We start from the raw sequence: 15,239 nt of genomic DNA, 5'->3' as shown, positions 1-15,239 counted from the left end.
GTCAGCCCTGCCCACATTAATTCATTTATTAAGTGTGACTCTACTAAAAATATTAGAATAGTTGTCTTTTGAGATTTGACAATGTGATTTTAAGGTTGGAACATGGAAGAGTAAATAGGCAAGGATTCTAACATTTAAAAAAAAATGGGCACCAACCTAAACTAGATAGAAAAGTATTTACAAATTTATAATTATTAAGTCAGTGTAATATTAGCATAGAGTTGGATGTGAATCAGTGATATGAAGCCCCAGAACAGACCCTAGTGTATATTATAATTTAATATATGTTAATGGAAGTTTCATAAGTTAGTTGCAGAAGGTGAGACAATCAGATAGCTAATCAGCATTTATTTTGGTGAGCTATGTAAAGAAATAAATTGATTTTCCCTCCAGATGAATCAGAGTTAAATATAAAAAGTGAAACCATTAAAAACACCTGCACAAAACACCAAAAGAAATAGGATGTTTAGGGATCCCTGGGTGGCGCAGCGCTTTGGCGCCTGCCTTTGGCCCAGGGCGCGATCCTGGAGACCCAGGATCGAATCCCACATCGGGCTCCCGGTGCATGGAGCCTGCTTCTCCCTCTGCCTATATCTCTGCTTCTCTCTCTCTCTCTCTCTCTGTGACTATCATAAATAAAAAAAAAAAAAAAAAGAAATAGGATGTTTAGAAGTCGTGCCAAATACATATACAGGAACGTGGTGTATGATAAAGATGGTATTTTAATCCAGCAGAGGAAAGATGGATTACTTAGTAAATAAGTAGGAACCATTGACTAAAGCAGGATCCCATTAACACTCATTACATCAAAGTAAATTCCAGTTGGAGCCAAGACTTGACTGTAAAATGTGAAGTTGTGAAAGCACTGGAAGAAGGCACAGTTTCACAGTCTTGGTGTGGAAAAAGCCTTTTTAAGTATGACCAAAAAAGTAGAAACAGTAAAGACTTTAAAATTTTTGACTACATTAATGAAAATTTTTTACTAAAAATAACGAAACCCTACTATCCATACAAGAAGTGAGTAGAGCAGACACCAAAGAAAGCACACAGTAAATGGTCAAGGCAAAGACAGACCATCAAGACGGGCGCACAATAACTCTGATGTATGTGTTGCAAACATTCCCACCGCATTAAGATCTCTCACACAGCACAAAACAAGGAGGTGTGTGGATAAGTCACATGAAAATTCCAACGACTAATAAACATAAAATGATATAAGTGGGATCCAAAAAATCAACTGATTTTTTGCTTGTTGCCTTTGCAAACATTAATAGGAACTAATGAAAATGCTGGTTTGAGGAACTAAACACTCACTATTCACTGCTGTTGGAAGTGTAAATTAGTATAAACTTCGATTCTTTGGAACAAAATTATAAATATACACATACTCTCTGATTCAGTTTTTAAGTTTCTAGGAATTTATCTTACAGAAACAGACATGCAACTTACACAAAAATGTAAGTAGCAGGATGTTCATTACAGCATTTTTTTTTTAAAGATTTTATTTATTTATTCATGAGAGACACAGAGAGAGAAAGAGAGAGAGAGAGGCAGAGACACAGGCAGAGGGAGAAGCAGGCTCCATGCAGGGAGCCCGATGTGGGACTCGATCCTAGGTCTCCAGGATCACCCCATGGGCTGAAGGCGGCACCAAACCGCTGAGCCACCTGGGCTGCCATAGCATTGTTTATAAAAGTGAAAAATAGAAACATGTGTCCATTAGTATAAATGAATGTCTATTTATGGAGAAACAGTTAAGTAGATTGTGATAAATATATACAGCCAATAAAAAGAATATAAAACCATATTTATTGGCATAATAAGATACCTATAACATAAATAAAAATGGGTTATAAAACAGAATTATGATCCAACATATTTAACTATTATGTTTATTCATATATATGTATATTACAAGGACTTAAGGCCAACTACAAAGTTAGGGAGAATAGTCCACAAGACCGTCCTTGCTTCTAACACCAATGTATAAATTGAAGGAGTTCCCAAAACCATCTTCAAATTGAATAATTCTCAAGAAGTACTCACAGAACTTGCTGAAAACTTATATTCTTCATTACAATTTATTACAGGGAAAAGCTTCTATTGAATCAGCCAAGAGAAGGGGTGCATAGGGCAGAGTTGAAGAGGTGTTCAGATGCAGAACTTCTGGCTGTCCTCTTCTAGTGGCCTTACTTCCGTCTTGCCACAGTGTGTGACAGGGCACACAGAGAATTGCCAACCAGGGAAGCTCACCTGAGTCTTTGGTGTTCATAGTTTTTATGGGGTTCGATCACATACTGTGACCACTTTCTGGTCTCCAGCCCCTCCTGGAGATCTGGCTAATACCTTTAGTTATCAGTTCCTCTGGGGATTGGAACTGATACCTTGTGGTCCAAAGCCCCTATATCGGGAGTATCCTAAGACCAAAGCCCCCAGGCAAACAAAGACACTCTAGTCAGGCAGGACATTCCAGGGGCATAGATAGAGGTCACCTCCCAGGAGCCAAGGGCAAAGGCTAGACTCTCCTTGGATAAGGTTATTTCATTTCTTCACTACACAATATTTTCACCAAAATCTAGATAATGGTTATTTCTAGGTAGTGGAATTGCAGCTCACTTTGCATTTGTTTGTACTATTTTGTATTGTTTTGAATTTTCTTCCAGTGTGGGTGTATAATTTAAAATCAGTAAGACTAAAAAAGCTAAAAAAGAGATTAATGGAAACAATCTCTGGATGGGGTGGACGGGGGGAGCAGTGAAGCAATAAAAGAAATGATAAAGAAGACTTGTAGATATAGATGCACAAGTATATAACCTACTTATCTGAACATACGCTATATAAGAATTAAAACTCCAAAACTTAAGGGAAACATTTGCAGAAACATCACAGGTTAGTATTATGGTGTTACCAACATAGCAAGAGAAAAATGGCAAACATTTTAACATGTGAAAACTGAGTAAAATTTGTAGTCTAGTTAACCATAATATGCCAGAATTGGTTTCCTAGTGGTGAAATTGTGCTCACAGCTACAGAGGATGCCACCCTGGGAATAGCTGGGGACTCTTTGTGCTATTTTTATTTTATTTTTAAAGATTTTATTTATTTATTTATTTATTTATTTATTTATTTATTTAAGAGAAAGAACACAAGCAGAGGGAGCAGCATAGGGAAAGAGAAGGAGATTCCCTGCTGAGCAAGGAGCCTTGAGGCAGGGCTTGATCCCAGGACCCTGGGATTATGACCTGAGCTGAAGGCAGATACTTAACCAAGTCCCCCAGGCACCCCTTTCTGTGCTTTTTACAACTTCCCATGAATCTACAATTATTTCAAAATAAAAAGTTTTTTAAAAGAGTTTTTATAAAAGACGCAACAGCTCATAAAGTAAAAGAGACACATGGCTAATGCACATTTTAAGTATTAAAATTTATTAACAAATGATGCAAACTGAAGTGACATACTGCTTTTTATTTCTTTAAATCTGGTCCCATACCCAGTCTAGAGGAGTCAGAACACCCTGGGTTCTAGACTCAAGTTTATTTTCCTGGCAAATAGATGAATCTGGCTTTAAATGGTACCCTATCCAGATCCTGCTCCTGCCGGAAAGTCCAGGCTTAAAGCTCAGCAACGTGCCCCAGCACCGACTGCTATTCAGTAGCGTGCCCCAGCATTGACTGTCACTCCCTCTGCCCTTCCACGTCTTACCTGTAATCCTCCCTGTAAGGTGGACATCATCACCATTTTATAGAAGGTGGGGCTTAGACAGCTCATGTCATTTGTCCAGAAATGGAAACCACTCTTCTTTCCCTGTTGGCTTGGAAATGATATAAGCATGGCAGTGTCTGTCCCCTTGTAGAAGGCTAGAACACAGGAGAGAGTGCTCCCAGCAAGGACACAGGTCACCAGCATTCACAGACAGGGTGAAGGAGAGGTCACCACAGCAGCTACTCTGATTTTGCCTGGTTTCAACTCCTTCAAGTTGCTTTAATTTTTGAAGGTTGTAGAAATGATTACTCCCTGCTTTTACCAAAACAAACATAGACCCTCCCAAACATGCTCACACATGAGGGCAGATGCACACCTAGACGCACTAGCACATATGTATTCACAAGTGTGCTTATACACACACCATCACACATGCATACCACACACCTGCACACACATACATGCCTCACATATCACACACACTGTGTACACATTCGGTCATCTTGTCAGCAGGACAGACCTGGGACCAAGACCTCAGGATACCATGTTCCTGCCTTGCTGTGTTTGCCCTTAGACTCTGCTTCTCCAACAGAACTTTCTCTGAATATAAAAAAATAAAATAGACACCAAGCAACCCACAAGGAGGATGGATTGCAGGTACAGTGGAGAGGACCCATGTTTAGGTATGGGAGCAGGGCCTGACAACCTCACGAGTTTCCTTTGGGAGGAGGCTCTCCTTGGGCAGAAGGCCCAGGGCAGAGGCCCACGGCTCAGGCAATTCTATTAAACACATTGCCCTTCTCCTGCCATGCCTCTTGCTGTGCGTGCTCCCCACGTCTTGGCTCCTCAATGAACCTTTGTCTGTCTGGAGCCTGTTAGTTTTGGCTCCTAGCAGCCTGTGGAATCAGGCCCAGATCCCAGGAAAGCCAATAGAGACCGCTCTTTTGAAGAAAAAGAATCCTGAGAGACTCAGGATTGAGAAAAAGAGAAAAAGAGAGACCAGTCTGAGCATTATGCATCCACTCACTCATTAAAGAAACCACTTACTAAGCATTAACCTCATATTTGGGTCTAGTTCACAAAACTGACTTGCACATAAATTTTGTATCTGCTTATGTGATTAATTGCCATCACCAATTAACTAGAAGCCTAATTGACAAGAAGCCCTATTAGAAGTCTTGAACTATACCTGGTATTTTTGCCTTATTTACTTTGAAAAAATAACATATTCTTGTATTATATTTAAGCAGTATAAATCAGTAAACAGTGAAAACTAATTCTCCAACTGAATCCCTTAATCTCTGCTTTAGCTCTCTGAAGGGAAATCACTGTTTCCCTGTCCTTGTTTCTGAGACTGACAGGCAGTCTCCGTCCTGCCACCCCCCCACCATCTCCCTCTGTGCCTTGTGTGCCTATCTCCCTGTTACAAATACACGTGGCGGCCATGGCTGTGCATCTTGCACCTTAGTTTTCTTCTCATTTCATGCAACTTGTTGATCTTGCCTGTAAATCAGCGCATAAAATGTATGCTGTGATTTTAGTTGCTCCATAGTGTCCATCTGTGTGGATATAGCACAGTTGTTGTTTTTTTAAAGATTATATTTATTTATTTGTGAAAGATGCAGAGAAAGAGAGGCAGAGACACAGGCAGAGGGAGAAGCAGGCCCCATGCAGGAAGCCCGATGTGGGACTCGATCCCAGGACTCCAGGATCACGCCCTGGGCTAAAGGCAGGCGCTAAACCTACAGCACAATTTTTAAACCATTTTGCTTTGATGAGTGTGTACATTTCCAGCCTTTTGCTGCCACGTCAGTACTGCCGTGTGATGTCTTCCCATGTGTGTCCTTGTGCATGTGTGAGTCTGCGGAATCAGGTCCTGGCAGTGGAACTGTGAGTCAAAGGGATGTGCATTGAAAGTGTTGACACACTCTGCTTGTCCTCCAGCCATCCTTCTGTTCCCAGTGCCAGCTTAATGATCAGAACTCTTTCCCCTGCCAGAGTGCTAAATTGTTAGGGAAATGAAACAGAAGTTGATCCCCAGCAGCACTATTCATGATAGCCAAAAGGTGAAACAACAAATGTCCATCAGTGGGTGAAACAATAAACAAATGTGGTCTGTCCACCCAGTGGGATATGATTCGACCATGGAAAGGAACGAAGTACTAGGACATCTTACAATGTGGATGACCCTTGAAATTAGTGTGCTTGGTAAAAGAAGCCACACACAGATGGCCACCTATTTTATCATTCTGTTTACATGAAATGTCCAGAAGAAACAAACTCAGAGAGACAAAGTAGATTAGTGGTTGCCAGGGCAGGGGGAGGAAGAAACGGGGAGTGACTGCTCCATGAGTACAGGGCTTCCTTTTGGGGTGATGAAAACTGTTCTGAACCTAAGTAGCAGTGATGGGCACACAGCATTATGAATGTGCTTAAAGCCACTGAATCATATACTTTAAAATGGTTCAAATGGTAAATTCTATGTTATATGTACTTGACCACAATAAAGAAGAGTGAATAAATGGTAGTCAGACAAAATATTACCTTTATGGTTGACCAAGCTGAGGGTATGACTTACAGATGAACCCCAGACTGTTTCCAGGCAGTATGGGCAGTCCTGGACTAGGACGGGCCCCATCTGCCACCCCAGGCTCTGTAGGAGAACAGGAGAAATGGCAGCTTGCTCCTAAGAGGAGCGGAGGGGAAGGGCCTGGACCACGCACTCCAGTTCCTCCTTCTACACTCAGGATAACATACCCACTCTACCTCGCCAAGTGGGAATAAGGAGGCAGGACTAGGGAGGTCTTGCTACTGGGGGTCCAGGAAGCATTTCTATGAATGGCAAAGAAATACTGCTCTGTAACAAGCAAGTATGGTTCAGCGCAAATGAATGGGCTCCACGCCTCTTCTGGGACCTATAGCGACAGATCCTAGAGCCCTCTGCATGCTTTCTTCTAGAGAGAATGATCTGACTAGAAGTTAGGAGTTAATCCTACCTGGTATGGACAGAGTCCATCCCATCTGGTCCCACCTACCCCTGTTCTTCTTAATTTCAGCACCTGTCTGTGCAAAGCTTGCACTTTAATTTCCATTCCAAAGCAGTCTCTTGCCAGACCTCTGAAGAAGTCAGGGTTTGCTAGTCTATCCAACAACAGGTGTTTGTTTGTTTTTAAGATTTATTTACGGGAAGAGGGGCAGAGGGAGAGAGAGAGAGAAAACTCAAGCAGACTCCCCACTGAGTGAAGAGCCTGATGCAGGGCTCGATCCATGACCCTGAGATCATGACCTGAGTTGAAACCAAGAGTCAGCTGCTTAACCAGCTGAGCCCGTCAGGTGCTTCCCACCAATAGTTTTGAGAGACCTTTGTTGTATTCTGAATTTCCTATTTCAGGTCTGGAGCCTGTCTCCTAGGAGAGTGTCCATGGCAGGACAGTGTGAAGATTTTTCATTATGGAAAAGGTTAGCACTCACTTAGTAGCTCTGTATTTAAAAGTGCTTTCTGTGTGCCAGGCACTGTGCTGGGATGAGTCAGCCCTAGACCTTGGCCTTCCCAAGGTCTAGTTTGTAGTTTGGAGGAGAATCTTGAGGTCATTGTTCTGACAGGGAAGCCCATGGGGCGTGTAGGAGGGCAGTTTGGGGAGGTGAGGCCAGAAGAGGGCTTTGTTTATCGAGGAGAAACCAGTAGTCTTAGAAATTTTTGTAGTGTGTTTCTGGTTACACTTTAAAGAAGGAATGTGGTAGGGCCCCTAGGTGGCTCAGTCAGTCAAATGTCCAGCTCTTGATTTAGGCTCAGGTCATGATTTCAGGGTTGTAAGATTGAGCCCTGTGTTGGGCTCTGTGCTGAGCTGTGCTTAAGATTCTCCCTCTCTCTCCCTTTCCCCCACCCCACCCCTAAAAAGAAGGAATGTAGCATAATCCTTAAGCCAAGAAATACCCCCATCAGCCATGTCTGGAGAATTTTTTAATGTGGGGCAGGGTTGGGGGGAGAAGAAGCCTGACTACTGATGCTTTCTGGGGCTACTGCTCTAGAGAGCTCTGTCAAGGAGCTGCACGTTCCCTTTTAGAAGTGTATAGAGCAGCCCTTCCTAGTAGGTTCCCTGGCAAACTAGACATTGGGTATCCCCCATGAAAAGGATCCAGTCCAGGTTTGGTCTGTGGATGTCTGCATAAGGAATGTCTCCTGTCCCCTCCTTGAAGATTGACAGTGACATCAGTGCACCAAAGGCTCTGAGAAGCCTATCAGTGAAGAAACTTAAAGATTAATTTATCCTCAGGGATGCCTGGGTGGCTCAGCAGTTGAGCGCCTGCCTTCAGCTTATAGCATGATCCCAGGTCTGGGAATCGAGTCCCACAATGAGCTCCTTGTGAGGAGGAGCCTGTTCTCCCTCTGTGTCTCTGCCTCTCTGTGTGTGTGTCTCTCGTGAATAAATAAAAATCTTAAAAAAAAAAAAAAAAAGAAATGTATCCCCACATTTTCTTTTTTCTTTTTTTCCCCACATTTTCTAAAAATGTGTCTATGGATTCCTTTTTCCTTTGTAGTACCTTGATATATGTATAGAACTGTATGTGCTGCTTCATATCTTGTCTTGAAATTTCTGTGGGCAAGGGGTGGTCAATCACCATAACATCCTAGTTGCTCTTTCACTATCTCTACTTTCGTGGGTGTTTTAGGTTTTGGTTTGGGACTCACTTCTTTTTTTTTTTTTTTTTTTAATCTTTTTTTTAAAAGATTTATTTATTTATTTATGAGAGACAGAGAGAGAGAGACAGAGAGACAGAGAGGCAGAGACATAGGAGGAGGGAGAAGCAGGCTCCATGCCGGGAGCCTGACGTGGGACTTGATTCTGGGACTCCAGGATTGCGCCCAGGCCAAAGGCAGGTGCTAAACCGCTGAGCCACCCAGGAATCCCCTGGACTCACTTCTTTGTGTTGGTTGAGCACCACCTGTTGACTGTGGAGGTATTACAGGAATCTGAGACGATGATGTGGAACCAGTTGTATATTCTGAACTCCTATGTATTTGTGCTGAGGTTTGACCAAATTTGACAAACATCAAGGAAAAGCGAGCTATTTCAGCAAGCGAAGAGGAAGAAAAGGAGAACCCCAAACTGCCCTCTGTCCAGTTTGGTTTCTTGCCCGCAGGGTTTGAGCTCTCTTTGCATCTTCCCACCTCTTCATTGTATGTAATTGAAGATCCAGTGTCATCTGATGTCTTTGAGAAGATGGCCTTCTGCACACATCAGCCACTTTTTTTTTTTTCTTAACAAAGCAGGGGTGAGGTTCGGTTTGTAGTTAAGTGCAACAGTCAGTTCTCAACAGAACACTGCAGGACACCAAAGGTTGTTCTCTTCCCCAGGGTCCTTGTTCCCACTGCAGCCCTTGTACTTCTGTCCTCCGCTGCCGTCTCTGGAGGTGGCGAACACCTCCTCAGGATGCCACAGAGAAAGCGGCCTTTGAATCCTGGCTTCAGCATGAGGAAGCTATCAATTACAGAAAAAGTGTTTTTTTTCCCCTTAAGGAGGTAAAAACAGGGACAGTTTTTTGTTCTGTTTTGTTTTGTTTCCTGGAACCACCTTCCAAGTTGCTGGGAGGTCTTGCAGAGGAGGGGAAAGAGGGTTGGTTTTGCCAAGCTGTGGCACCTGATCTGTGTGCTGTGTGCTCTGCTCTCCAGCCTGGCATAAATCACCCCACACACCTCCCACCGGCCTCATGCAGGAAGGAGCTCTTGACCAGGCGTGTTGTTGCTCACCTCAGGGCCATCACAGGCAGGCAGAAGAGCAGCAAGGACCACGCCCTATCTCGGGGTTGAACCCAGTTTCCTTATCCTCCAGATGGTACCCGAGATGTCATCTCCTCCAGAAAGCCTCTCCTGACTATTCAGACTGGCTTGGTTATGTGACTTTATGCTCCCACAGCCATCTGCTCTTCCTTGTGACCCCTCAGCACCTGATATGCTCCAAAGGGGTAGGACCTCATGTGCCCCTTCTGTTCCTGTCCTCCATTTGTAGCATTCATCCCTTGTCCAATGAGTGAGTGAGACCCAGTGCCTGCCTTTAAAGCACTTAGACCTCTGACCAGGTCTTTGTTCACTGGTATCAAGGGTGGGACTGTGGGCGTCACCTTTTTCCTCTTGTGGAGAAGGAAGAACCTGCATCACAGTAGGGACAAACACAAAAGAAAGGACTTCTCAAGTCAGGAGCTGTGAAAACTCCGGGCTTTCACTTAATAACTTAAATCCAGATAATTGAGGTGGTTATGAATAACATTTTGCTGTAGGGTTTATCAGTTGTATGTGTCTAAGTGTATATGTACATACACACAACACTGTCTCTCATTTAATCCTTATTAAAACACTCTGGAGGAGACGGTATCATCTTGAGTTTACCCAGGAAGCTGGTGTGTCAAACAAGTTACCTGCCTGCAAAAACTGCCCACTACAGCAGAGGCTCAAGACCTGGGTGCTAGCTGCTGGCCACTGAACCTAAGTGAAAGTGGACCACTTAGAGGTGGGTTAGGAGTACCTTTGGACTGGGAAGAAATGGCAAGGAAAGTATCTGACAGGTTGGAAGCATCCAACCCTCTGTCTGTTCCTCAGATTCTGTAAGGGCGTCCTATGACATTTTCTCTCTGGGGACCATGGCCTTCTGGCCTGTGTGCTTCAAAGCCTGGCTCACTGAGTTAGGTGGGAGAGGCACGAGGTCTTTGCCAGGTCCACAGCCAGGGGTTTTGCTTTTTAACCCAGATTCTCAGGTTTAGGTAGGATTTACTGCTTGGATACTATCTTTGGAAACCCCATTGCTGTTCCTCACGAGATTTCTGAGTGGGTTTGCAGAAGAGGCAGAGCCAGGGCTCACAGTCAGGTAGAACCACCAGAACCCCTAGGGTATAGACTAAAGATCATGCCTTGCCCATCTCAAGCCTTCTGAAAAAGGGAAGGCCTGGGCCAACTGCCCAGAGGTGGCTTCTGACACACACTTAGAAAACTAAACTGTCTGAGAAGGCTGTGCCACTGGGAAGTGTTCCTCATCTGCTGCTGTTAGCTTGATGTGCAAGGACTCCTTAACTCATCCACAGAAGAATTAATCCAAGGCCCTGCTATATACCAGGGTCTATGCTGGGTACTTAAGGTGATACCTGATGGGCCCTCCCCTCAGCAAGCTGCAGGGTACTGCATGGAGGTTTGGTTGTGGGCACCGCTCTATGTGAGTGCCACCTTTGAGTTTGATTGGTGCTCAGGGACCCTGAAGGAGTCATCAGCAAAGGTGAGGCCAGTGCCAGCACAGAGGAGATTGTATTGGAGTAGATGGCAGAAGGAGCTCCCTGAGCATGAGGACCATGTGTGCACAGGTCTGGGGGCAAGAGAGGGCCCCACAGGCTTGAAGGGCAGTGGGATATTTGTGTGCCCATATTCTAAGTGCTTCTTGGGGACTGGTGGCAGAGGAGGTGGAGCTTGGCTTTCTTTCTTTTTTTTTTTTAATTTTTTTTTTTATTATTTATATATGATAGGCACACAGTGAGAGAGAGAGAGAGAGAGGCAGAGACACAGGCAGAGGGAGAAGCAGGCTCCATGCACCGGGAGCCCGACATGGGATTCGATCCCGGATCTCCAGGATCACGCCCTGGGCCAAAGGCAGGAGCTAAACGGCTCCGCCACCCAGGGATCCCAGGAGCTTGGCTTTCATTCATTTGCCAGCAGATTTCTCTTTTTTCTTCCTGCCTTGGCCCCCGTCCCCACTTTATTGGGTTGTAACTGACATACAGCATTGCATAGATTGAAGTAAGGTGTACAATATGATGACTTGATATATTGAAAAATCAGAAGATTTTTAACTTTAATTATGGAATTTTTTTAAAAAGATTTTATTTATTTATTCATGAGAGACAGAGAGAGAGAGGTGCAGAGACAAGCAGAGGGAGAAGCAGGCTCCATGCAGGGAGCCCGATGTGGGACTTGATCCCAGGTCTCCAGGACCACACCCTGGGCTGAAGGTGGCACTAAACCGCTGAGCCACCCGGGCTGCCCTGATTATGGACTCTTTAAAAAAATTTTATTGGGATGCCTAGGTGGCTCAGCAGTTGAGCATCTGCCTTCAGTTCAGGGAGTGATCCCCAAGTTCTGGGATCTAAAATCTTTAGATTTTATTTATTTATTCATGAGAGACAGAGAGGGTAGGGGCAGAGACAGAGGCAGAGAGAAGCAGGCTCCCTGCAAGGAGCCCGACTTGGGACTCAATCCTGAAACCCCGTGATCATGCCCTGAGCGGAAGGCAGACACTCAACCACTGAGCCACCCAGGGTCCCATTAATTATGGAGTATTTAAAAGACAAGTCAAAGTTGATAGACTGATAGTGAACCTGTATGCTGTTGTCCCACTCCAACACTTACCAGCCTGTGGCCAGTCTTGTCCCCTCTGAGCTGATACCACCACTATTCCCACCTCCCCCCTTCCCTACTGTGGATCACTTTGAAGAAATCCCAAAGTGATTTGTGTCTTCTATTAAGCCTAGCCTATGGCTTGTGATGGATTAATCCAGAATTTTGAGGCCTGGAGTGAGTGGGTGGCGCTTTTTAATTTCATTTCATTTTCAGAGGAACCACTAAGTTTCCCTCTTTGTCTTACCTTTCAGTGGGAAGTTGGTGTCTCCAAAGTGGAAGAATTTCAAGGGCCTGAAGCTCCAGTGGAGAGACAAGATCCGGCTTAATAATGCCATCTGGCGGGCGTGGTATATGCAGTGTGAGTCCTATATGGGCTTCTGGCAGGAGGGAACTGCAGGGACCCCAAGGTTCTACCACCTGGAGGCCTTTGCACTTGGGCCCCCAGAGCCCACTTATCAAACATTATGCCTCAAAAGGAAGCCTCTCTTGGACTATCTGCAGCAGTAGGAAATCAAGCCCAGATCCTAATGAACTGGATACTTCTCAGGTGTCAGGCACAGGGGATCAGTCACGTGGTCTGTGTCGTGTTGTTGCCCATAATCTGCAGGAGACAGATGTGTTAGCCAGGTGCTCATAGCATAATATGCTCACTATTAGGTTGGACGCTTGGGCTCAGTGTTGTAAAGGCAGAGGAGGACAGAGGGGTTAGTTCTTTTCAGGAGAGTCAAGGAGGTTGTAGCAGAGAGGTGACATTTGAAGAGTCAAGGAACAGTTCCTATTTTCAGCAGGTCAAAGAAGATGCAGACCCAGGCCTTATTCTATCTCTAGCTAGCTTTGTGCCAGTAGATCTGGTGAGCTTTGCAGGAGGTCAACGTGCTTGGGGAATGCTTAGGTTAGGCTGATGTTTCTCTTGATAAGCGACTCCTTTCTTACTGATGAGCTACTGACTACTGACAGATTCTTTTCCTTTATTCTCTGAAATCTCATTTTCAAGGGAAGGAGAAGGAAAGAACACTTGGGAGGGTCCCACCCTGAGGGAGATGTGGACTGAGGGGCTAGAGACTCCTTCAGGGTCTTGGTCATAGTGATGATGTCTCATCTTTTCTCTGCCCAGATTTGGAGAAGCGCAAGAATCCTGTGTGCCACTTCGTCACTCCACTAGATGGCTCTGTGGAAGTAGATGAGCATCGCAGGCCAGAGGTACTTGGCTCGTGACCATCAGTAACTGGAAAGGATCTGCCTAGGGAGAAGTGACTTTCTCAGGGCTGGGAATAGCGGTTAGCTCCTGCAGGGGGAGTAAGGGGCACAGGGAGAAGGTCTGGCTGTGCTGTGCTGGCAACCATGGTGACCTTGCAAGGATCAGGATGTGAAAGCCTACAGAGGCTCACCTCTTCTCAGGCTGGGCTGACTCAAAGACTGAGGGGTTCTCCCATTGGGGCTTACTCTTCTCTGTCTCTTAACATTGGTATCTCTCTGGAAGTCAGCAGGAAGGCCATCTGTGCTCTTTACAAGGCAGAAGTCTTTAACAGGTAAAGAATGACCTCAAGATCTTTATATACTGAGATGGAAAGATGCTGAAGAAATAGTAAATGAAAAAAAAGCAAGTTGTGCAGCAGTATTTTAGCAACTTTATGTTAATTTTTTAAAGTGTGTATTTATGTAATTATATGCGTGTAGGAAAAGTCTAGAAGGATATACAGAATCCTTTATTTGTACCTGTACCTTGGGGGAGGGTAATTAGAGTGAGGCAGGTACCCTTTATGCCCTTCTGCATTGTTTTAATGTTATCCAACCATGTCTCACTGTTAGAATAAAAGGGGAAACAATTAGAAAGTAACCCAATGAAAGACCCTTTGCAATGGAATGTGATCCAGTATTGGATAATATTAAGAAATACCAATTTGGTAGGTCTGGTGATAATACTGTATTGCTCATTGTGAAGATTCTTCACTGTCAGACACACAATGAAGTACTTTTAGGTGAAATTATGTGGGTCTTATGACATCTTGGAATTGCTTTAATATATTCCAGCCATAAACAAACAAACAAAAAAAGCTGTAAACAGCCATAAACCTGAAAGTGAGGCAGGTTCTCTGAGGCAGTCGTGCCTTCTTTGTCACTAGAGGTCTTCAGGGATATGATAGAAGGGGCTCACTTGCATGATGGGAAGGTTGAAGTAGCTCCTCTTGAAGTCACTTTCCATCTAAAATTTCACCCTTTGAAAATGTGGCAGAGTCTCCTGGGTAAGGGCATTCCATGCTACCCCCGTGATTTGTAGGGCTTTTCCAGTGCCTGGGTGCGGACCTTCTCCCTCTTCCCTACCTGAGCACTCTCTCTGACCTCTGCTACCGAACCGTGCTTGGTTATCTGAGGTCATGAAGTAAAAGCACATCTTTAGGGTAGAGGCTAGTCGTAGCTCAGAAGAGGTGGGACACTTTGTAAATGAAATTCTATGCATGTGGTAGGGTTCTCTGAGCTGGATTGCCTGGGGCTGACTGACAGTGTCAGATGAATCTTTATTTTCAGGTTGAGTTCTGACAATCACCCTCTTTTGATTCAAATCTGTATCTCTTCACAGGCCATCACCACTGAAGGGAAGTACTGGAAAAGCCGCATTGAGATTGTGATCCGGGAATATCACAAGTGGAGAACCTACTTCAAGAAAAGGGTATCTAGTTTGGGCTTCAAGAAGGGTGTGTTCAGGAAGCCCCCATAGGGGAGGGAAGGCTCTAAGTACTGTGTTCAGACAACTGGCCCATCACTGCCCCTGTGGAACCCAGTGTTCCAGCCCAGCCCAAGTGATGGGCTTACTTTGGCCGTTATCTGTGGTCTCAGTTTCTCTCACTGCTAGTTATTCCACAAACACTGGTTGCAAATCTCTTCTGTGTCCAGCCTGGGTTCAGGAATGACAGAGAGCAGGATCCCTCATGTGCCTCCCAGGGAGAAGAGGCCTGGATACTTCCAAGAGGAGAGGCTGAGAGCCTCCTCCCCTCCCAGCACCCCAGGTGACCACCATGTCTCCCTTTTTCTCCACAGCTACAGCAACACAAGGATGAGGACCTTTCCAGCCTGGCTCAGGTGAGTGAGTGTGGGGGCCGTGAGGACCTCATAGGAACCCTCCTTTGACAAGAAACAGCAATGATGTGGGTGGCCTGACAGT

At 44.8% G+C, this 15,239-nt stretch overlaps 1 protein-coding gene across 2 annotated transcripts in view; it reads left to right on the top strand.

The window, feature by feature from the left end:
* LOC112676497 (MLX interacting protein) overlaps positions 1-15,239 on the top strand; it is a 59,690-nt gene that overhangs the window by 30,565 nt on the left and 13,886 nt on the right. For both annotated transcript variants that reach the window (XM_025473821.3, XM_025473820.3), the window contains exons 2-5: positions 12,331-12,437; positions 13,194-13,279; positions 14,658-14,747; positions 15,116-15,157. In XM_025473821.3, the coding sequence (XP_025329606.1) occupies positions 12,331-12,437; positions 13,194-13,279; positions 14,658-14,747; positions 15,116-15,157 (325 nt within the window). The remainder of the gene's footprint in view (positions 1-12,330; positions 12,438-13,193; positions 13,280-14,657; positions 14,748-15,115; positions 15,158-15,239) is intronic.

This window comes from Canis lupus, chromosome 26, assembly GCF_003254725.2.
Source record: "Canis lupus dingo isolate Sandy chromosome 26, ASM325472v2, whole genome shotgun sequence".
In the NCBI taxonomy this organism is placed as follows: Eukaryota; Metazoa; Chordata; class Mammalia; order Carnivora; family Canidae; genus Canis; species Canis lupus.
This window is presented reverse-complemented; position numbering and strand designations above follow the sequence as displayed.